The following is a 22,672-nucleotide window of genomic DNA, read 5'->3' as shown; positions in this document are numbered from 1 at the left end:
ATAATTCTGTTAGCGACATCTGATGAATATTCAATAATATTTATCAGGGTCAGTGTTGCCAACTAGAACAAATGTCGCTAGACAGAAGTTTTAGAAGTCGCTATATAATAAAAGCGGGATTCAAAACAAAGTACATATATGCCAAAATCTAACAGAAGCCATGCTTGTAACAGCAAAGTTACCTCTGGCAACCCTAATACTGGGTATATTAAATTACTCAATTAAAAAGATCATCTTTTGTATATTTTGGTTGAGTGGGTATGAGAAAGTAATGTGGAACTGTGTTACATTAATTTCGTAATTTCCGACAAGCCAGAGTGATATAATGTCTCATCTTCGCGTGTAATGAATTTGTATTAATAACTTTATGTGTGATATGTAAATGGGATTGTTTCCATAATTCCACAAGTACATGTGGTTTACTCTAATTTACGCTTTATCTAGAATGAAAGCAAAGCACAAGTCTGGGCATTTCTGCTATGGAAGTGCTCATCCGCCCGCGACGGGTCCACCGTCCACTCGGACAACAGCTGGAAGCTATATCAGCAATGGTGTCGTATGGCCGAGCCGCAACGCACCGCGTGGATCACCGCAGGGGCCAACGTCCAGGCCCTGTCGAAGTTTGCTCATGCCAAAGTTGTAAGTATATAATTTATGGATATTTTGACTATTAAGATATAAGGGATATTTTGTGGTAAGGCAAAATTACCTTGCGACAAAATGTCTCTTAGAACATTTAAAATTTCCACCCTTATATGGATAAGAGTAACAATTTCGTCGATTAATCGAATTTTGAAATTTCGTAAGCGACATTTTGTAGTAAGGAATATTTTCAAATTTCCACTGTTGACAAAGAATGATAAAGAGTGTTAATAATTATTAATACAAAGATCGAACACAAAGAAAAATTCCTTCGATCTGACAGGACTCAAATCTGCGTCTCTGCTATACCAGGGCGACCGCTCTACCGACTAAGATACATAACAAGTTATCAGACCTTACGAATTTTTCTATGCCTTTGTTACATATTTTTGTTTTTGGTTTTAACGACTTTTTTCTTGTAGCGCCACCTGTGACAAATCTCTGAAAGTATTTTCTTCACTCAACCAGGTATCTTTACAGCTACATGCTGCTGCAAACTAGTGGAGTAATTTCACAAAAAAATATGTTGTTGGTAAAACATCGTAATATTCATTATAATCAATATTTTGTTTTTATGTTTTATGGTATGGTAGACAGATAGGTGTTCATTTACTACAATCTTACATGTCTGATTGTAGTTATAAGTAAGTAAATAAATAATAATAATTACCTACTTTATTGCAATAGACGCAGAAGCCAGTCCAAAGTTGGGCTTAGTTTTCAAAGTAGGCTCTCTTATACTGTCGGTTACAAGATCTTATGTCCATTACACTTATTGCCTTAAAACGACAATAATGAGTATATTGCAATAATTTTATAATATACATACATATAATAGTACCAAGAAGTAGTAGGTAGAACACAAAAAGAAGGTGGCTTACATTTATCTTTGGGCACATGGATTGTCATTTTTATTATAAAAAACCATGGTAGCCAATTGCTTCACAGACTCTTAAGCAGAGGCCATGGGTTCGAATCCGTGCTCGCGTCTCTGAGTTTCTCGGAATTTATGTGCGAAATTCGATTTGATATTTATCATCAGCTTTTCGGTGAGGGAAAACGTTGTGATGGAACCAGCACGTCGAAAAAGATTTACATTCCTCCGAAAACTTGTGAAGTCTCCAGCCCGCATTGGACGAAATGAAACGGAATGAAAGCTTTATTCAAATATCTAAGCCGTCTACGCGTGAAAACGGCTCACCGGCTGCCTTGTTGTCATTCAGTCAATGTGACCGGCAATGTGCGGGGCGTGGTGTGGTATCTAAAGCTAGGGAGGGGTGGAGAGTGTCCGTTCTCTTTACTTTTTGTTCTCTGTCTAGAGATAAAATTATCCCTGTGACATTTCGGACCGTCTCGGATTCGGAACTGATACGAATTGGACATGGTGAGACGTGAAAACCTGAGTAGGTAGTTATAACTGAATGTGATCTGTTATATTCACTACACACTAACATAAAAGGAAACGTAGGTATGGATGGAGTAAACGTGTATATACATATAGGAGAACGTGAAAGGCATGCTTCATTGGTATCCTTCATTTGCATCAATGTGTTTGGGCAATAAAGCAAAATCAGCATTGTCAACTACATTTTTCAGATGGAATTGAAGACTGATGACCAGCAAGTACCTGTACAAACACCAACCATTGAGAAGAAACCTCGTGGCCGACCAAGAAAAATTAACAAAATCGTAAGTTCATTCATTTCAGTGCTACATGTTTGCCTAAAGTTAAACAACAATTTTTTCATCATAAAATCTACTATTTATTGTTAATATTTGCTGTACAATCTTGTTGCATACACAAGATTGCACAGCTCTGTTATATCACAGTATCTGTTACATTACAAGACAATTTCAATTATTGTCAGTGTGTGGCGTGAGACGCCGTGAAAACATTGTAAAATGTAACTTAGTAGACTAAAATGTTTTTTTTAGAAGTACATTTACGCCGAAGTACTTAGTCGGTTGCTCACTTCTGTCATTAAAGAAAAAGTATTACGTAACAATACATTACAAATACTTGACGCCCTTTTCCGATCGGGGTAGGCAGAGACAATACAGCCTTCCATTTGCTACTATCTTGACACACATCCTTAGCCTCATCAACACGCATTAGTGCGTTCATATACGTTCGTCGGTTTAGGGTACTCTTGACCTGACCCTTCTTTAGAACGACCTCAATTTTGTCATGATATATATTTATAGCAGGTATGGTTGAGTATTTCCAATAGATTTGACTACTACATTGGGGTCCGGAAATTGACGGCTCCAAAGTAATTGAACTTTTTGTGATATTAGGAAAAATCTATAAGTGCATCCCGAAAACAAATCACGAACAAATATTTACCAGGACTTTCGATTTTTATTTGCACTATTTTTACTTAGAGGATGGAAAAAAATAAAGGAAAGGAGCTGCCCTATCTACGGGATAAACGTCCCTACCTAAACCAAAAATGTCCACCACAAATGGCGGATTTCATTAGTGTTGTACCATAATCATCGATAAGTCAATATCGACATGCAAATGTATGGCTTGAATGTTAAAACTGTTTTTTTTTTATTATGTTTATAATTTGTATAGTTTACTGTAATCAAAGTATTATTAAAATTTTTAATTAAAGTAGATCAATATTCATTGTCATATGGGAATATCCAAGATGATAGATATGAGATTGTGAATTTATTATTTTGCATTTATTATATTACGAAAAATAATATAAATCAGGAGATCTCTATGCATTCTAGAAGTATTTGGCTGTACTATTGGCTGTAGAGTAAACAAGTATTTTTGCAATACATACTGGTCGAGCCTAGGCCGCCGCGAGCGCAGCAAATTGATATACAGCTAGTGCTGTTGTCAACACGCTCGACAAGTTTGAAAAAGAGCATTACAAACGGCCATTGTAGATGAGTTTTGTGTAGCTGGTCACGTTGGTCGCTGTCAGTTATCATTTACATTGAAATGATATGGATGACGTACAAGTTATTGCAGCTGCTGGTAATTATTATTGGGCGCCTATAATTATTACGTCAGTGCATCTAATACATGTTTTATAATCTATATTATAATAATTTATTATATAAATATAATAGATGTATAGTTATAAATAAAAAAAAAAAATGTTAGAGTTGTCAGTGGAAAAAAATCGGAAACGAGTGGATGGTTTTAAGGAACTGAGAATGTCTAGTAATGTCTCTTGTTTCCTCAAAATTAAATATAAAATTATTTACCAATAAATACTACGATGGAATTGCATTATCATGTAATCTAGTTACATTCAAAGTTCTATTAAAATTTGACTCTTAAAAATAGAGCGAACAAAGGAAGGTGATATTTGATCCAATGTTTATGTTCGGTAATCCTATAATTTCCAATCATTCTTTGTTTCTTTTTTCATTTAAACGTATTTTTTCGTTATTATTATTTTTATTTTAAGGTAAACTTTAAAAATAAAAATAATAATAATGAAAAAATAAATACCTCGTAGTAAATTGTTTTAATAACAGAATATCGATAATATGTCTGATTACAAGAACAACACGATCTTAAAATAATCGTTATCAACAATTTTATTTTCAAAACATACTAACAAACAGGCAATCTAAAGTAACCAAAGCAAAATTTCTGCAAGACTTATGAATAAACTACATAAATGAGTCTAATTACATGAGATATTTGGGCTATTGTATGATTTATAGACAAAAAAATAACACATGCTGGTGTAATGTAACATTTGGTTGATTGCCGCCTTTTCTACTACCGCAACGAGGCATTTTAATTAATACTTAATTGTTCTCACTGTCAATATTTTTGTCCAAATGGCAGAAAAACTTTTTTATTTCAAAAACATTTTATTGCACTTTATTTGTTTCTACAGTTACATTGATTTGATTTTTTGTAAAAGATATCAGTTTTTTACATAATAATAATTCCCTGTCTAAGGAATGTTTTTTATTTAAAATTGAACTTTAAAATGGTTGGGGAATTTGTAAACCATAGTAAACCAAAAACGGATAGGTTTAGAAGTTCCTTTGGTAAGTACGTTCGGAAAGTGCATACAATAGCCCTTATCGCTTAGAACCGAACGCCTTTTGTCCCGTACACTCCTCATATGCACCTGAACGCACTGTTGTCAAGATCAAACAAAACCATTGTAGGACCTATGTTGCGGGTTAGGCCGCTATGCCTTTAGTGATTTCAACGTATTTAACTTGGGGGAAAAACGCCTACTTACACCCTTTGAGAGTGCGCAGAAATGCGCTACTATTACAATAAGCGCTTTTTTTTTTCAAGTTAAACATTTGTTAAAATCACTAAAAGCAATGACGAACTGAGCTGCAACATAGTTCGTACAGTGGTTTTATTTGATCTTGATCCAACAATCCCAAGGCAGGGTCAAACCTAGGTCGTCGTGGCGAATGTCCCACGGCGCCGACTCTACCGGCGAGAGGGAAACCCGGGGGGGGGTTTTAGTGGGGTAGGCCCTCCAGTCTGGAGGGAGAGTCCCCACATAACCCCTGAGTCTCCCTGGGCTCAGAGGTATCCATAAAGATTTCCCCCGTCAAAAAAAAGGGTCAAAACAAATCAAAGTCTGTGTAAATATATTATGGATATCGTTTTTTGTAAAGAAATAAAATATTCAATTGGTACATTAGTCAAGCGGAATGTTGGGGAAATGCGAATCGGGACACAAATAATCTGTCGATATGTCAAAATATTGAAACATGGTGCAATGATAAAATATTGAAAACAATTATAAAAAGTGTTTTCTACAAAAATAAAAATGTGGTCAATAGAAACCAAAAAATATTCGGAGAAACAAAATTTTGTAGATCATTTTTCTAGCTTGTGACAGATTACCCACTTACCCACAACCACGCAAGGAGACTTATTTGTTGATGGTCTAAAGCTACTCTGTTGCAGGATAATCAACAGATTATGTGGTATATGGAAGGAGATGTATGTGCCATGAAACATCCCACCATTCCTGCTACTTTACTCTTTCTATCTGGGCTTGCTTATTTCACACTCCACTAATCGCCACTTTTCACAGTGTGTAATTATCGCTCGCCTACACTAAAAACTGATACGTGTATTTATTCATTTGTCAAGAAATTGCCAGTGACTTTTGTGTGACAGAACCGAGGAACCGATTAGGTATGCTATACACGCAATCTTTTTTGGGAAAACTTGTTAAGTCGTCAGTTTCATACATGTTCAGTCCTACAATTTTTGCTTGTAGGAAGATTCGGAGACTCAGCCGTCTGGCGAAGACAGTGACAGTCACCTTAAAACTAGTCCAGCACAGAAACTCTTAGTAAATAAAGTACCTGCTCAGAATGCCAAAAAGGTACTTTTCATGTTCTTTAAAGAACTAGCATTACAGTCTATATTTGTATATTGTATTTATTTATTGTATATTTTGATGTAGTGTTTAAGAACTAGTCCTATGTTGTAGACTTGTTACATAACGTGTATATTATTTATTAACTATTGACGTTTTGAAGTGTAGTTCGCTATTGCTAATTTATTATTTATTTTGGACCACCATGACACATGGTACATGTAATTGTTACCTGATACAAAGTTATTATGGCTTTTATTGTTATTATTATCCAAAAAAACTAACTAATTTGTTTCTTATTCGTTTGTCTGAATTACATCTAAACAAACATTGAGTGTGGAGATAGATAGATATACAAAGGTCACCCACTTTTGAACACGTTAAAGCACTGCAGCTGTATTTAAGCGCACACTGTAAATTTGATTCCAATATAGGCGTGCGCAGTGGTAAAAGTGAAGTTTGATCCTAGTATAAAATATATATTATAACATACAGGGTGTTAATTTACAAACAAACTATTTCATCCCGAAATCGCGAATATAATATCAACAGTTCATCATGAAGACAGAGTTTATAGCCATAATACACTTTAAAAGCCTTAGTAGAAATTTCGTAGTAAATCCGAAATATCCTTTCTAGTATCGTAGTAAAGCGAGTAACAATTCTTACAAGGAAAAATTTACTTATTGTGTTGCAGTGGCGAGGCGTCTACCACCGGCTTGCCTAAAATTTTCCACGTATTACCAAAAGACTATACTAGACAGCACGCATACGCCACCACTTAAAAAACGTATATTTAATGATAATCGTGTAATATCTTGTCCTTGGTAATACTGAGTACTGTAGCTTCCCGATGGATTCCAGCCAATCACAGCGTATGACAAGCTGGCCTTAAATGTCGCCAATTGGCTTTTTTAACGGGAAAAATAGTTTTTGTTAAAGTAAGTGTTTTTTGTCTTGCTCCGGCTTTACTAACGACAATTTTCACGCCTCGCCACTGCCATGTTAAGTTGTGCATAAAGTTAACTAGCCCCACTAACTGCGGGTAGTATTTTTTGAAGCGTGTATAAATTTTTCATGAGAATACCTGTCAATACAGCAGGAACTCATGGATAAGGACAGTGTGCGCCTAGCTCAAGAGCGGGTTCCTCCTGAAGATCGCATCGCGCGGCGTACGGAACGCGAAGGTGGCGATCCCGCGGACGCCGGCGAGTTTGTCGTCGAGAAGATACTCGCCAAGCGATTCAACCCTAGGCGAAAGCAGTATGAATATCTGCTTAAGTGGGAGGGATATCCGCAGTTAGTATTCTGATCCACTCATTTCATAACGACTGATTGAACTTGGCATGGTAAAATAAGTTTAATTTACAAGTTTACCGGACATACCTTCGTTGACCGCAGTGAACAGAACACGTGGGAGCCAGTCGAAAACATGGAGACTTGCAAGCATCTCCTTGAAGCATTTGAGAAACAACTAGCGCGACAGAAAGAGCTGAAGGCGTTGAGGGCTCAGCAGCAACAACAGGCGCCTGTCCAGGTAAATTTGAAATTTTTTTCGAGCTATTATATGAAATTTTATACGATTTCAAAAATATGTCTTTCTAGTTCTTTTTCTTGCCACGTTGAGACAACAGGCACTGGTTCGAATACAGTCGAATTAAGGGAATTTTCTTTGACTTTCGATCTAATATACATAACAAACTAGTGGTAGTAGTAAAAGCACGTGATATTCAATAAAAATAAATATTCTTTTTCTTTTTTAAGGTATTTTCTGTCCATTCAATAGTTGGTTAGACCTATTTCGACCATATTCAATCTGAGCTATAATGCATTGTTGAACTACTCCCAATTCCCAAGGCGTAATATTATGTTTTATTAAGCATGTATTACTGAGAAATATCAAACATGAACCAAGAAATAAGCTTGATTCAGTGCGATTATATTCCTAATTTATGTATAACATAATAAAGTTAATGCAGTAGCAACGTAAAATAGCTAATACATAGGACAACATCTAAACTATGTAAATGTGGAACAGGTAAAACAAGTGAGCACTCCTCTACCACAGGTCGTGAAGCAGGTAGTGAAAAAGACAGAGAGCCCCGCGCTAACGCCCACTGGGTAAGTAATAACGTTACTAACACAGATCTAATGTTACGACTAATTTAGGTAGCTATAAACATTACAAATAGGTATACAACAGTGTCAGTAGATCTCCTTGTGAAAGAGTTCGTCCAGGGAAGTACTGCCGCCTAGTAATGACAGCGTTACTGTTTTCCGGTTTTGAAGGGTAATGGTGCTGGTGAAATTACAGGTCAACTTATGTCTCAGGGTGACGGGCACAGTAACAGCGCCTCTTAGATCTTTGCGAGATCTGAGAGGCAAATCTCTCAGATTCATCGCGTCACTTGATATTGTACAAAAAATACAGCAACATCAACCTATTTATACGTCCAACTGCTGGGCATGGGTCTCCTCTCAGGCGAGGGTTTAGGCCATAGTTCGCCACACTGGCACTGGCACAATACGGGCTAGGGACTTACGTTTTCCGAGAGCTGTAAACGTTCTTCGACGTGCAAGTTTCATCACGATGTTTTCCTCTATCGAAAAGCTCATGATTTGCAAATCAATTTCGCGCATAAATTCCGAAAACTTCAGAAGCTAACCCAGATTCAAACGCTCAGCCTCTGCTAGAGAGGCGGTATGTGAAACTATTAGGCAGCCACGGCTTTTTAATAGGTTTAAATTTATTTTTAATTCATCATCACTTCACCTACAACTGAGTATAGGTCTCCTGTAGCTTGTGCAATCTCTTATGTTAGGCTCATCCTTGTAAGGCCCGCGATTTCGCCGATGTCTGCTATCTCACTACAGAATGTCTCACGTACCTGCATCGAGTATATAACCAGAAATAGAGACGAAATAATGACCATTCATTTCTGGCAACTCATCAGGCACATTTGCCTTTTCTTACATCACTTTTAAATATCAACTCTCGTTTGCGCTGAAATCACAAATTAGAAAGCTGAAATAGTACAGCGCCAACGACTGACCTGTGTGTACGTCTCCGAATATTCCAAAAATATTTTGTATTTATTGTAATAAAGATAATATCTCTAACACTGGGGGCTGTTCCATTCGGTGTTGTGGGAAAAACGGCAAAACATTTAATTACAAAACAAACGGAATCACATTTCATACATGTAATTTTGCAATTTTCGTCCATTATAGTTAAGCTCAAGTTAAACTGGTCGATCTGAAGTGAAACAATTGATGACTGATGTAATGTAATGTAATGATTTGGCAGAATAGTTTTCAAACAAATTAAATGACATTTCGTCTCTATTTCTAGTTATATACTGCGTACCTGTAACCGTTGGTTACCATTCTGTTGTCTATTTATTCACAATATATGCCCAGCTGTACTTTCCTCCAATCTGTTCTCGTTTCTCTTGGACCATAGTTCATCTTGCGTGACGCTTTCAATTGCTCCTGTGCAACTCTCATTTTATATACAGCCTTCTGTGTGTTTCTTTTTAATGCGTCCAGTTTTAGATTAACTTAAGCGAAATATATTTTTAATTGGATTTTATTACTAGCAATCTTAGCATTTCAATTCAGAAAGGGTTTTGACAGAGACTTCGTTGAACCCGAGGCGCTAGGAAAAAGAAATATGTACTGTACGCATGAAATATTGATTGTTGAGGGGTGGTATTATTTCCTACAACCACAAAGAATCGTAGCAACTACTATCGACATGCCACCTGAACTAATAAATGCGTGTCACCAAAACACCTACTTCACAGTAATATACAAAAAGTAAAAACTCCTGATGAATTTATTCCTAAAAATGCATGACGGAAACGATGGAAATAAATTGACCTGTGTTTTTACGTCGTATATTTTTAACCGACTTCAGAAAAAGGAGGAGGTTCTCAATTCTATTGTATTTTTTTAATGTATTATTTTACATGATAACTCATGAACTATTACTCATATAAGTCATGAAAAATTTATGAACCGATTTTGATGATGAATCTGAATCTCAATTTAAATTTGAAGAAAATATTTCACCTCTAAGGGTGTCAGACTAAGTAATGAATCCGGTTTCGCGCACTTTCCGATAACCGATTTCAATGAAACTTGGCAAATAGATGTAATTCAACAAACTTTTGAGGTCGGTTTTTTTGATACTCTGTACTGAGATTAATCCTTTAAAAAATTAGGTTTATGATAGATAATAATAACAATATACCCTGAAAAATTTAATGTTTATTGGGGGATGTCGCTGTATCGTCTCTCTTACGGCGTTAGCATTGTCAGGTGATAGTGTACTTATGAGAGGGTTGATATGTGTAAACTTGTTTTATTGGTCTAGAATAAAAAATACATACAATTTTTAACACTTGTAACTAAACACCGACTCACAAAATCATACATATCATACATTTACCAATAGACAAACTGGTTCGCTCATTTGGTACTACAATGACGCAATTGTACTTCTTATAATGTTTCAGGAAATAGATTTGAAGTGGTTTTATACTTTTTTTTTCTTCAAATTTATGACGTGAGAATAAAACTCTTGTTGTATTTTTACAATATATATAAAATTACCGCCGATTTTTCTTAAAACGTAAACACTTATGTTACAGATGTATTAACATAATGCAATTTTGGCTAAATTACAATAACGCCAATGTAGCACCAAATAAGCAGTATGTTGTTCAGTTTCTTTTCTGGACTCAGCCTCATAGGACCTTGGCGGTTTAGAAAACGCTAAATATATTTGTTTCTTAGACGTCTACAACGAACAAGCAAAGTACGAGCACTGGATCAAGTGAAAGCGTGGTGTGGCGCTGAAGATGAGCCCGCCGCTAAGAGAGTCAAAAAAGAAGTCTCCAGTGACGATGAAGATTATTCCGACCCTGATTCTAGAGGTAACACACATATACCATTTTCTTTGCCACCTACGAATTTGGCAAATTGTTTACTTAAACGTAGTCAAATCAAATAAATTATAAAAACAATTGAAATCAAGTTAATGAATAAAACACTGGTTGATAATTTGCGTTAGGTCTAAAATGAAAGTAAAAATTAGACAAATAAAGTTGCATGATAAAGTACTTAAATGGTAAAGAAAACTACAGAAATGATAAAATTTGCAGTTGACAAGAAAGTGGTGAACGGACAGACGTCGCCAAAGACGACTCTCGACCCCGAGCTGGTGAAATCACTCGGGCTCGGCGGGAAGGGCATGCCCAACATCAAGGGCGTCATCAAAGTGGACCCTAAGCATATGCCTAACCTCTCCACTGGTCAGTCCGACGAAGTACCATTATTAATTATAACATGTCATTTGCAAGTGTTTGGAAATGGCTACGGTTTAGTTGTCACCAAAAGTCTATAAACCTTTTGACCGCCACTAACAAAAACTACTTTGTTTCCTAAGCAAGTCCAGTGATGTGACGTGTTATGAATTTTAAACTTATATTAATTCAATTATCTTAAAGAAAAACATAACTGAACGTGAAATGCAACTATGAATCCACTTACTAGAATGTACAAATGACACATAGTTTTATTGACGCTTTAGAGCGTCTATGGCGGGCAAAGGGCAAAAGGCCATAATATTGGCTATCTTGAGGGTTACATTTTGAAGCATCAGTGACGTGGCGCCATTACATCCTTGTTGCAGTAATGACTTCCCTTTCTCGCAACGTTTCGTCAATGACACGATGCTCTAATGACCTCAAGTGTTCTAGTTCCTATGAATGATACTGATTTTCAACCGAAGCCACCTTGCGCCATTGCTGCTTTGAAATAATCTTTTCGCATAGACCTTTGATTTGCCAGATGCGTGCTAATTATATGCATTCCAATATACTTTGTGTAATATGGTTCTAAATATTACATGGATGGAACGTCACTCTTATCGTGCCGCACAAAAGCCAAGCAAATGTCATTGTCTTAATTTGTATTAAAAATCTTACTTCGGTTTCATATGTATAGTAGCCAACTTGCGTGTTGTGTGCACTCTTTTCGCCTACATCCTATTAATATGCTTATTTTATTTACTAATGTAACTATTATTTTACACTTAGCAGCTGGTATGAACCATTTATCTATCTGCATTTTATTCATTTTGTAGTAATGCCTGATCTTCCACATGGTTTAAGGAACTGTGTAAGTCACCTGTATTATACAGTAATAGATAAGACACGGAGAACACAAGCTGTACCAGTATATCAATAGTGGGGCAAAGGTACATTTAAACAAACTGTCGCAATTCCCTATTTCTTCCATTTGAGGACAGAGTAAAATGACATTTGTAGGGTTGCCAGTTTTCATAAAATTTTAAATAGTTATGTAGTTGTTGCCGATAATTTTATCGATAGATTGTGAAAGAAGATACAATTTTGCCAAATGACTGAATTGTGAATGTTACGACGTTCTAATGATTACTAATTGCGTTATTACCTTCTTTATTCTTATTTTGACAGTTGGCCTAATATCGAGATCAATTTTTATTCATATAGTAACAAGAACATCCGGATTTGATTATCTACATTGAATTAAAATGAAAATCTTTAAAATATGTCTCCTTGTTGTATTTTTCTTAAATATAGTTCTAAATACAATGTATGTATTACCTTACAAAAATTGACAATTCAAATGAACTTGTGCTCGGTAATTGGATGAATAATGGATCGAGGATGATTCAAATGAAACAAGTTCGGCTATTTATTCCATAAGCGTGGCCGATATTCACTCGATACTAGATAGAATATTTATCGACTGTAATCATTAGCTGCTCGCAAACGGACAACACTTTTGCGCAATGATTTGTCATTGTACTCCGTCTTAAAAAAAGACAGACAATGAGAATAGCGCTAAAGGCTCAATGTATATTCTTCTTCGTATCGTATCGACGGCATACAATATAATACTTGCCATCATGGTGAAAGGATTTGCTAATCGGCGTAAGGTTCTCGCCCATTGTTGCTCAGGTTGCGCCAGACGTACCGGAAAGGAATGGTACGTCATGCGGGGAGGCTCCTTTCGTGCACTCCAATGTGTATTAAAAAGTACTAAATATAATTTCATCCTATAGAGCCAAGCAAATATAAAAATAAATATGAGTTCTGTATGTAAAACGCAACCAGGATTTTTTAAAGTATTTTTCTCGATACCCATGGTCATATAGAATTTATAATGCTAAATTTGAATGCGGTATTTTCATTGTCATGTACACTGGGCGTTTAAGCGATCACAGAAATAGTATTAGCTGGACCTGAATCACTTCATAAATTGTGTACATTTTCATGTACATGGGGCTCTAAGGTTAAAATTGAACATTAACTTGTTCAATTTTTGTACTTTATGACGTATCAGGAGATGTACAATTGCATTATATGTTTTTTCTATCTATTTTTGTCTTTGAAAGTACTTTCTATGGGCTATATTCGTAGTGTATATACTCTTTGTTCATTAAAAAAAAATCACAGAACAGTACGTAACAAAAATATTTCTTTGTTATAGGAGTGTACATAATGTCAAAGAGTTCGGGTATTATGAAGATCGACTCCCCCGGCAAGCTGGGGCCGGGGCTCAACATCGACCAGGACGCCATCCGGAAACAGATCTTGGCTGCCAAACAGGTACACACACATACAGGTCATATACTTATTTTATTAAGGCAACGATTTAAAAGAATAAAATTCTATATGAAAAATGTTCAATTGTTAAATTTCGCGTACGGAAATGTGCACTATTGTAAATAAAGAAAAATAAGAAAGACTGCTGCTCTTTGGTGGGGAATCGACTTTCCACACAGTATTTATGTATAAAAAGGACATCTACTACTAACTACTACTAGTTAGTTAGTGGACTACTATTAGTGGAGAAGGTTTGCATTTTGAAAGCTGAGTAACATTTTACGCCTTTCTGAGTTACGACGTTATGCGATATACTTATATACGATAAGCTATTAATAACGATTATATACTAATATTTGATGAGTTTTCAGAAAAAAGTGGAGGAAAAGAAAGCTACGCCTGTATCTCAGGTGAGTCGCTACTATGCTTGACAGTTTCTAATAAATAATAACCAAGCATTTGGTGTGGTTGTCGTAAGACGTTATATCAAACGAAGGAAATCCCTATACTATTAGTTTTAACCAAATTACCAGAACACCCAGGTGAGGACCATTTACAAAAGATTTTTTCCCAAATTGGCCTACTGGAAATCGAACCTGGAACCTTATAATTTTAATGCCCTTAGGCTCAATTTATATTGCGGCGGAACGGAATGGAAGCGAATTTTTGTAACGATATTGTACGGACAACGGCACATCAGACTACACATTGTTGTTCGAAAATCGCCTCCAGTGCAACGGAACAAGATACGTCAATGTGTAGCTTGATGTGCTGGCGTGTGTACATAGCATAATGAACTTTATGGTCAATAGTGTAACGTACTAACTAGAGACTAACAAGATACGAGCCAAAACCTTCCACGGAATGCGCAAGCATTCCCGAGCTTGCGCGAGAATTTTGTTGAATATTTTGGCTCGTGTCTGGTTTGAACGTTACACAATTGACCATAAAGTTCATTGTGCTATGTACAATATAGTTTGTGTATCGCTTCCATTCCGTTCTGCCACAATATAAATTGAGCCTTAGTCCTGACCGCTGGACCTCCGAGACTATCCAAGGTTAAAAAAAGTTTTCTTACTGTACGTGCTTGCCCATTTCATTGTATAAAGTGCCTTAAATTATACATTTCTCAAACTCGCGCATTCAATAATTTGAACAAAATAAGAAGACATCGGGTTTGATCAATATCGTAGTACTTGAGGATTTACAATTTTGATAAAAATTTACATACAATAAAATCTATAAATAAAAAATAAAATCACGCCACGACATTATGAATTGAAAATTATTTAAGTAACTGTTTTCCGCCAAAACAGCATGTTAAAAGTCCGTCGTCATAATCCTAAATGTAAATGGTTTAGATAAAGAAGACCTTCGGTTCCGGTGGGCAACAAGTCACCGAGAAGACGATAATCACCCCGTCAGGACAGAAGATCATCCAGCGCACAATCCAGCGGCCTGTCACAGGCGGAGAGGGCAAGTCTCCCGTCAATATTCTCAACAAGAAACTCGCACAGGTATGTATTATTAAAGGAAACTGTTACCAAATCCCTAATTAAATATTAAATTTAATAGATGAAATTTCAGGTTCAATTGTTTGTAATGAATGGCTTGAAAATTACTTTGAATAATTGAGGTATTACTGGAAGTTTGAATGTCCACTGCTTACGACTTATAAAGCCTTAAAAATATAGAGCAGACCACGCCCAGTAGTACTATGTTGATACAGTCCAGATCTTTTATAGGCCTCTCTCTTGTAAGCAACTGTGCTGTTTTTTGTTGTAATACCAAGTGACGGGACGAACAAGTCATGCGCCTGATGGTAAGCTAAACGCCAAACCATAACAGTTGCAGAGCTTTAAGTCGCAACGACCTGAGGGGCGCTCCCACTTCGCAAGTCACCCTGAGACATAATTTGACAATGCCCATGTGCCTGTAATTTCGCCAGCACCCTTACCCTTCCAAACCGGAACGCAATAATGTTCGCATTACTGCTTGGCGGCAGAAATAGGTAAGGTGGCAGTACTTCCCTTGATAAACTCTTTCACAAGGAGCTCTTCTGCTACTAATAACTCTTCTCTCCTGTCTTTAACGTTAAGAGTGTGTAGGTAATATTAAGAGCTCATATATTTTATTTTGCTAAATTGTATGTTGCTAAGAATGTACTGTATGTTACGAATAGGGCGACAGCCTACTTCGCCGCGGTGGTTCCAGCCGTGGTCGCGGGCGAGGCGGCTATTCGGTCGCAACGGCTGCCGGCAACATCGTGCGTCTCCGGGACAAGAGCCTGCCCCAGATAGAGTTCGAGCAGGTGCGTATCAGATACATTATCCCTTAATTCGCTCTAGATAAAGCGGTCACAGTCATAGTCGTAGTCACCGGCAGCGGTTTCTAGCTTCTAGCTTCGTTCGCGTCGCACTTTAATTTCTAAGTGAGTAAGTCTTATATAAGCGACTTTGTACAGTCGGACGCTTCGTCGGACACGTCAGACGGCATCGAGGACCCGTTCCCGCGCGATCTGGGCCCTCTGCCGCCGCCCAGCCCCGAGCGCGAGCTGACGCTGTGCCCGCTGACCGGGAGGCGCTTGGCGCAGGCCGAGGGCGAGCCCACGCCGCCGCCCACCCCATCGCCCCCGCCCACGCCGCCGCCGCACACTGCCGTGCCCACCATGCTCATGAAGGTAACCGAGAACATGTACTATAAGTTAGAATAAGGTCGGTACACATCAAAGTAGTAGAAATTATTATGACCTATAACAATGCAAACCAAAGTTCTATTTTATTTTTGAATCTGAACATTGAATTCGAAATATATATCATAATTTAGTTTCAAGATAGAACAGCTATAAAAAAATACACATATCGTCGTTTACATAATTATATCTCATTCTATATTTCATCCTCTTATCCTTATTTTTAGGTGGAGATGTCGCCTGGTGGTACGACGGGAATGCTGGTGCAAGGCGATGGAGCCCAGCCTTCGTTACCAGTACTTACGGATGAGGATGGCGTACGTATTATTTGCACCATTAAATTTTTCATAATCCTGATGTCAACGACGACCAAACAGTTTTATTGACGTACCACGTTATAAAACGAATCATTTTTAAATCGTCAAACATATTTGTCATTAATAATTTTTATATACAGACTGAAGTGAAAGTCGAAGCAAGCGCAGTGAAACAGCTGTTAGAAGAGAGCATAGGAGTAGAGGAGGGCGACGAAGTCAGTCTGCTACAAGCTGGACACCCGCCTATTATGATCCGAGGAGAGGATGGAGTTTTATATCAGGTAAGATATTAATTTAATAAATTTTAACCTAAAGTTGTGCAAATTGTATTAGCATAAAACAAGAAAATGTACACTATGTAGAACTCTCTACAAAATAGTTCAATACTAAAACAATATTTGCGACCCGAATGTATGATTAAACTTGTTATGTCTAGGTGGCAGGCGAAAACGAAGCTGGCCAGACGCTTCTAGTGGCGGCGGAAGGTGTAGAAGGAGCCGTTGAGGGGGTTGAAGGGTCTGTTGAGGGCGAGGGAGATGGAGTTATGTACGTCACCAGAGAAGACGGACAGGTGAGAAACAGCAGCTTATCGCTTGAAAGTGGTAATAACGACGCTTCCCTACAACGACATGTCGCAACTTTTTAAGAATAAGCCCAAGCAAAAACAGTTAATTTTTTTATTTATTAATTGTTATACAGTTGTATTCAGAATGTGCAAAATTATATTGCAAAGGTGTAACACAGAGTTTTCTATTACTGGTTAAAATAATCACGAGACAACAATCAGTTTTTTATTCAATTTTCTGCAAATGTAATTTATTTGATGGTAATAAAATAAGATTAAACATGTAATGGTGTTGCAGGATGTGTTGGCGATAGACCCGACGCAGCTGGCGCAGCTGATGCCAGGTGGTGAGGCGGCGCCGGCGCTACAACAGGTGGCTGTGCAGGTGGAGGGCGAGCCTGGAGAGGACGCCACACAGGTCATTGCGCAGCTTGTGCAGGCCGACTTGCCCTCGCCAGGTTTGTTCTCTAATTAACTCTACTAAATATATGTCCACGTGCATTTTGCAAAAACAATTTGATTTTATAAATATGCGACTATTGTCGTGCACGGAGCCATTAGTAACATACATTACCGTAAAGATATTACGAACGTTTCATAAAGCACGCAGCATAAAAAATAGACTAATAAAATGACATAATCGAATTGTATGAGACCATGAAATGACATGTTACGTGAGCTGACAATACATGAGTGTAAACTTATTTTCTATTTCCAGGTGGCACACGGCGGGTAGTACTTCTCCTGCCCGACGGTAGCTTCACAATGACAGAACTTGACAGAGAACAGTACGAGTCCATCACAGAGGCCGGCAAAGCGCAAGAATGAGTCAACTTGGAGATTTGACTTGACTATAAAGATGACTCCAATGAGTCACTCGAACTTCGAACTTCTAAACCCAGTTGAATGTTTAATTACAATGCGGTTATTTAAAGCCTTTTTTGCATTTGTTAGTACATAGAATTCTTATAACAAAAAGGATCAACGTAGAGCTGCATACGTTGTTCTAAATCATCATCATCAACTTACATGCATCCACTGCTGGCCACCTTTCTCAGGGCGTCCAACACTACTTTTTCCTTGACATGATCGCCATTTCTTCGTTCTAAATACAGCTAGTAAATAATGACTTCTTTATTTCATTGTAATTGTAAATACTTTAGAATGGAAAATGATACATTGTACAGACAATTAGTACAGATAAAATTGTCTATTTAACCTAATCTGCGTTTATTGGTTTAGAAAATATAGACTAAGAGATAAAAAGAGGTTCTGTGGTAATTTCAGGAGCTGTGGTTAATCTCCACTAAATTTATTACAAATATTGAAATTGCAACATTTACTCCAGCACGAATCAAATGGTTAAAACTTACGGTTATCGGCATACTTGCACTGTTTATTATTCTACCGAATATTCATTGTAAAATATAGTAAAAAATGGCGAGTTGTAGTAGTCTTAGATATAGGTAGATTGTAAAATATTTTATTCTTTTTAATATTATAATGATGAGCAATGGTCGGAATAGGGTGTTCCAAATGAGTAAATAAATGTCTACGTATAGGCACAAGGCGTGATATTGAGTGGTTACAACACCCAAATATTAATGAATTTTCGAATTCCGGATTTCAGAAAATAGTTTTACTGCACCGTACATGCACCGTAAGATAAAACTACTCGCCTAGCAAGCTGAAGTTGGATTTCAAATTAATTCTAGAGGCGCAATGTAAAAAAAATGTAACCTTTCAGCAAAGTAAATATTTTTTCTGAGCTACAAGCAAAAATTCAACTTCAACTTTCTAGGTGAATAGTTCTATCCTACGATGCAGTAAAACTATATCTGGAATTCGAAAAAAGGAATTAAATAATTTTGGTGGTTTTAAACCACTCGATGTCACGCCTTGTACCTTATCTACTCATAAGGTACACCCTACTCCGACCATTGATGATGAGTGTAATAATTTTAATAAAAACTATTTAAGACAATGCTTCAATTTTTTTATTTAATTTAATTTGTTTCCAACACTTTTCTTTGTTTTAAGCGCTGCGTAACCGCAGACAATTATTCATTCATTCGGTGCCTCGCTAATACGGAATATACTTTAGTCAGATATAGTATCGAGAAAATCCCGCGACCAGTGTTGGGCGTTAATCAATTAAATTTCAATCAATAATTCAATCAGATTAAAAAATCAATTAAATTGCGACGCGGTCGCAATTGATTTCAATTGAATTGATTTTAATTGCAATTAAAATCAATTCCGGCCGGTTGGGGGGGGCCCGGTTCGGAGCCATCAGGCCCCTTAACTGGGCCCTAACCGGGGCCCCCACAACCAACGCCCTAACTCACCCCCATATGCCCTATAAATTTATCATAATTGTCAGTTTTAATTGTTAATCAAAAACATTGAAAAGATTGAAAATTGATTAATTGTTAATTGTAGATATTTGCGATTAACGATTGTTCAATTGTTAGTTGCGAGAACCGCAACTAACAATTGATAAATCGTTAATTGCTGTTTCGCAATTGACAATTAATCAATTGTCAATCTTTAATTGCCAGAACAATTAAATTTTGCCCAACACTGCCCGCGACACTGGGATAACCATTTAAAACGTTATTTATAACTTTGTGATCCTCTATGGATGGGCCGGACCTGTAATTTATCGGATGCAGTAGTATAAAATATTTGGTACCTAAAGTCTACGTTTTATCATATTTAAAAAGAGAAAAATATAGAACTTTGGACACAAAAAATTGTAGCTTTAATCATTTTAATGATGATGAGCATTGACTTGTGATAAAGGAAGAAAACTATATCGTAACGCCGCTTCCATATTTCCACAGCATCCACAGGGAAAAGTGGACTCCGTATAAAACCTATTGTTGGAGAATTTACCGAAAAATTTTAAGTGGAAATATTTCCGGGAAAATTCCCGAAAAATTGGAAAAATATAATTTCGAAGGCTCATTTATTGTGTTGTACGTTTAGATTTCTAAGATATTTATCTTTAATAATAAAAGAAATATCTTTTCAAGCTTTATTTAGCGTGAATTAAAAAATAAACTTTAATCTAAAAGCACAGACCTTGGATTCATCTTCGTTTTGCTCAATGGCGGTTCCTTATTAGTAATTCTAGATCTTTTTATAGAAAAAATGGATCCGTAGTTCGTTTTCGTTCAATAACTACAATTTTTGACAGATGTCAACGTCAAAATGTGGAAAATTAAAGGAAAAATATGATGTTATTAATGCTGGGTCCAATAATTTGAAATATTTCAGGTTACCACACTCGAATATTAAATAAGACTGGATGATGATATAGTACAAACATTTAAAAAAAAAGAAATTGTCACCAAAATTGAGTACAAAAAATTGACCTGTAATCACCCGGTCATGCAAAAATTTCCATTCCATGTAAAATATAATATGAGCTTTTGAAATTATATTTTTCCAATTTTTCGGGATTTTTGCCCGGAAAAAATTTCTACTATTTCAAATTTTTCGGAAAATTACCCAACAGTATTATAACCATCCCAATTAATATTGGGATGGACTAGACTGGACATTACATTATTATATAGAGTGAGCATTACCTATATACTAAATCTATGATAAGCATAAATAATTATCATTGATTGTTTACAAATTACACGAGTCATCTTTTTGTATAACAAAACGCAATGCAAGTGATGATTTGTCGCTTGTCAAAGAAATGTCATTTCGTAAAGTAGATTTTTTGGGAATGTGTTGAAATTACTCCAGAAATTAAATAATCTCGCATCTTGATAAATACACAGAACGTTAAGGTATATTGAAGTGGAAACTTACAAGGAGCATTGTGATTTTTTTCTAGGGAGGTTATGAGAATCTGACTTAATCAGTGAGTCTGCTAGAGGGCAGAAGTACTCTTTTGTGAGGTGCCACGATTTTGTCAGCAAAACGGCGGGAAGAAGCAATATGCGGAGGTCTCGAGAAGGCTATCAATACCAGCCTGTTCCTAGAGGGCCTCCAGAAGACTTCCTCGAACGTGAAAATGAACGAATGGCGGAAGAACTTAGTGGCAAAATAGGCACACTTAAAGACATATCCATACAACTAGGCGATGAAGTGAGGTATCAAGAGAAACTCCTGCGCGGTCTCGACGACGATGTAGACAGGAGTTCAGGCTTCTTAGGCAAAACTATGGGCCGAGTATTAAAATTAGGCAAAGGCAAACACAATTATTATATATTCTACCTATTTCTTTTCGCAATTTTTGTCTTTTTCCTACTCTACATTGTTTTGAAGTTCAGATGATAAATTACCAGTCCTGGTATCAATTATCATCATTCTAAATATTATTGACTTTGATTTCATTCCCAAGTGTATTGGTTTAGGATAATAAACTATGATTTTCCTGTAAATAATTTTCTTTTTGTTTGACATGGTGGTCTGATTTTCGTGAAAACAATAGATTTGTATTCATCTCATCTATTTATGAATTTGTTCTATTCTAACTATTAAAATTTTGCTAAAGAAAGCATCTGCTTTTGTGTTTGCCTGTAAGTTATCTTTATTAAATAATATGTATATGTTTCTTGTTAATAATGAAAAAATATTAGTATATGAATATTTGAAAATAACGATGGCTTTTATTGTGAAAACATTATCTGTAAGAAATTGTAAACATTTAAAATGTTTTGCAGCTACCAAACCTTTTAAAAAAGAAGATAATAATACTATATGAACACAAATAAAATCTAAGGTCTTGGACACCTTGCTTTATCCTAAGGATTAAAGTATTGTTGAAAACAAAATTAATAACAAAAGCATGTATTGTTAATCTTCAGTACAGTATAATTCTTTTAACATGTTACAATAATCTTCTCCTACATTATCTTTAGTAATTGAAATATACAATCTACATGGTGCTTTCAGAGCTATCGAACAACTTCTAATAGTATCTAAAAGAAAGGCAACAAGCCCACAAGCATTTTGTAACTTTTTCCTATTACAATATTGACTAAGATCATCTAAAATTATAGTACAAGGTATATTCTGCCACACAGGTAGTGTACACACACTCTCTATAAGAGCTTCAATATTCTTTGCGTAAAGAAAACTTATCATTTTGATATAATGTCGATTCACCGAACCAATATCTTGAGATAATTCAGGTAATTCATTCAATTCTTCAGGTAAAATGTAGAGTACTTTCCCATGTTTTGCTTGTAATAAAGCTTCTTGGAATAATTTTTTACGATTCATAGCCGCATCTTCGAAGGTGATTAGGCACCGCATATTTTCTTGCATTCTGGTAGTATCTGATTGGTGGTGTTTTGCTAAAATATTTTTGTTATATAATATAATTTTGACTTGAAAGAAAAGAAATTTGTGATTACTAAATCAAATGAGTACAAAGAATTCGTTCATTGTTAACGACACCCCCAAAACGACACCCCTGGGGTGTC

At 36.3% G+C, this 22,672-nt stretch overlaps 2 protein-coding genes across 6 annotated transcripts in view; both read left to right on the top strand.

Moving 5' to 3' along the window:
• Window positions 1–18,717, top strand: part of LOC113235650 — a 21,417-nt gene extending 2,700 nt beyond the window's left edge. The window contains exons 3-20 of one of the 5 annotated variants that reach the window (XM_026471472.1): window positions 445–639; window positions 2,239–2,331; window positions 5,886–5,993; window positions 7,090–7,286; window positions 7,389–7,524; window positions 8,026–8,108; window positions 10,788–10,927; window positions 11,156–11,305; window positions 13,530–13,648; window positions 14,017–14,055; window positions 15,007–15,162; window positions 15,828–15,956; window positions 16,110–16,325; window positions 16,565–16,654; window positions 16,795–16,935; window positions 17,091–17,225; window positions 17,518–17,677; window positions 17,938–18,714. In XM_026471472.1, the coding sequence (XP_026327257.1) occupies window positions 445–639; window positions 2,239–2,331; window positions 5,886–5,993; window positions 7,090–7,286; window positions 7,389–7,524; window positions 8,026–8,108; window positions 10,788–10,927; window positions 11,156–11,305; window positions 13,530–13,648; window positions 14,017–14,055; window positions 15,007–15,162; window positions 15,828–15,956; window positions 16,110–16,325; window positions 16,565–16,654; window positions 16,795–16,935; window positions 17,091–17,225; window positions 17,518–17,677; window positions 17,938–18,047 (2,397 nt within the window). In that variant the 3' untranslated portion in view covers window positions 18,048–18,714. Of the gene's footprint in view, window positions 1–444; window positions 640–2,238; window positions 2,332–5,885; window positions 5,994–7,086; window positions 7,287–7,388; window positions 7,525–8,025; window positions 8,109–10,787; window positions 10,928–11,155; window positions 11,306–13,529; window positions 13,649–14,016; window positions 14,056–15,006; window positions 15,163–15,827; window positions 15,957–16,109; window positions 16,326–16,564; window positions 16,655–16,794; window positions 16,936–17,090; window positions 17,226–17,517; window positions 17,678–17,937 lie in introns of all 5 variants that reach the window. The other 4 variants (XM_026471473.1, XM_026471471.1, XM_026471475.1 and 1 more) reach the window with 4 other exon arrangements.
• Window positions 18,718–20,964: 2,247 nt separating this feature from the next.
• On the top strand, window positions 20,965–21,744 carry LOC113235993 (BET1 homolog). The gene has a single exon (XM_026471918.1). The coding sequence runs from the start codon at window positions 21,180–21,182 to the stop codon at window positions 21,516–21,518; it is 339 nt and encodes a 112-aa protein (XP_026327703.1). The 5' UTR covers window positions 20,965–21,179; the 3' UTR covers window positions 21,519–21,744.
• Window positions 21,745–22,672: the final 928 nt, after the last annotated feature.

This window comes from Hyposmocoma kahamanoa, unplaced genomic scaffold, assembly GCF_003589595.1.
Source record: "Hyposmocoma kahamanoa isolate Upper Pololo Valley unplaced genomic scaffold, ASM358959v1 88, whole genome shotgun sequence".
Lineage (NCBI taxonomy): Eukaryota > Metazoa > Arthropoda > Insecta > Lepidoptera > Cosmopterigidae > Hyposmocoma > Hyposmocoma kahamanoa.
This window is presented reverse-complemented; position numbering and strand designations above follow the sequence as displayed.

Excerpts from the sequence above, each read along its gene's own strand:
- LOC113235993 (XM_026471918.1), top strand. The coding sequence starts at position 21,180 with ATGCGGAGGTCTCGAGAAGGCTATCAATACCAGCCTGTTCCTAGAGGG.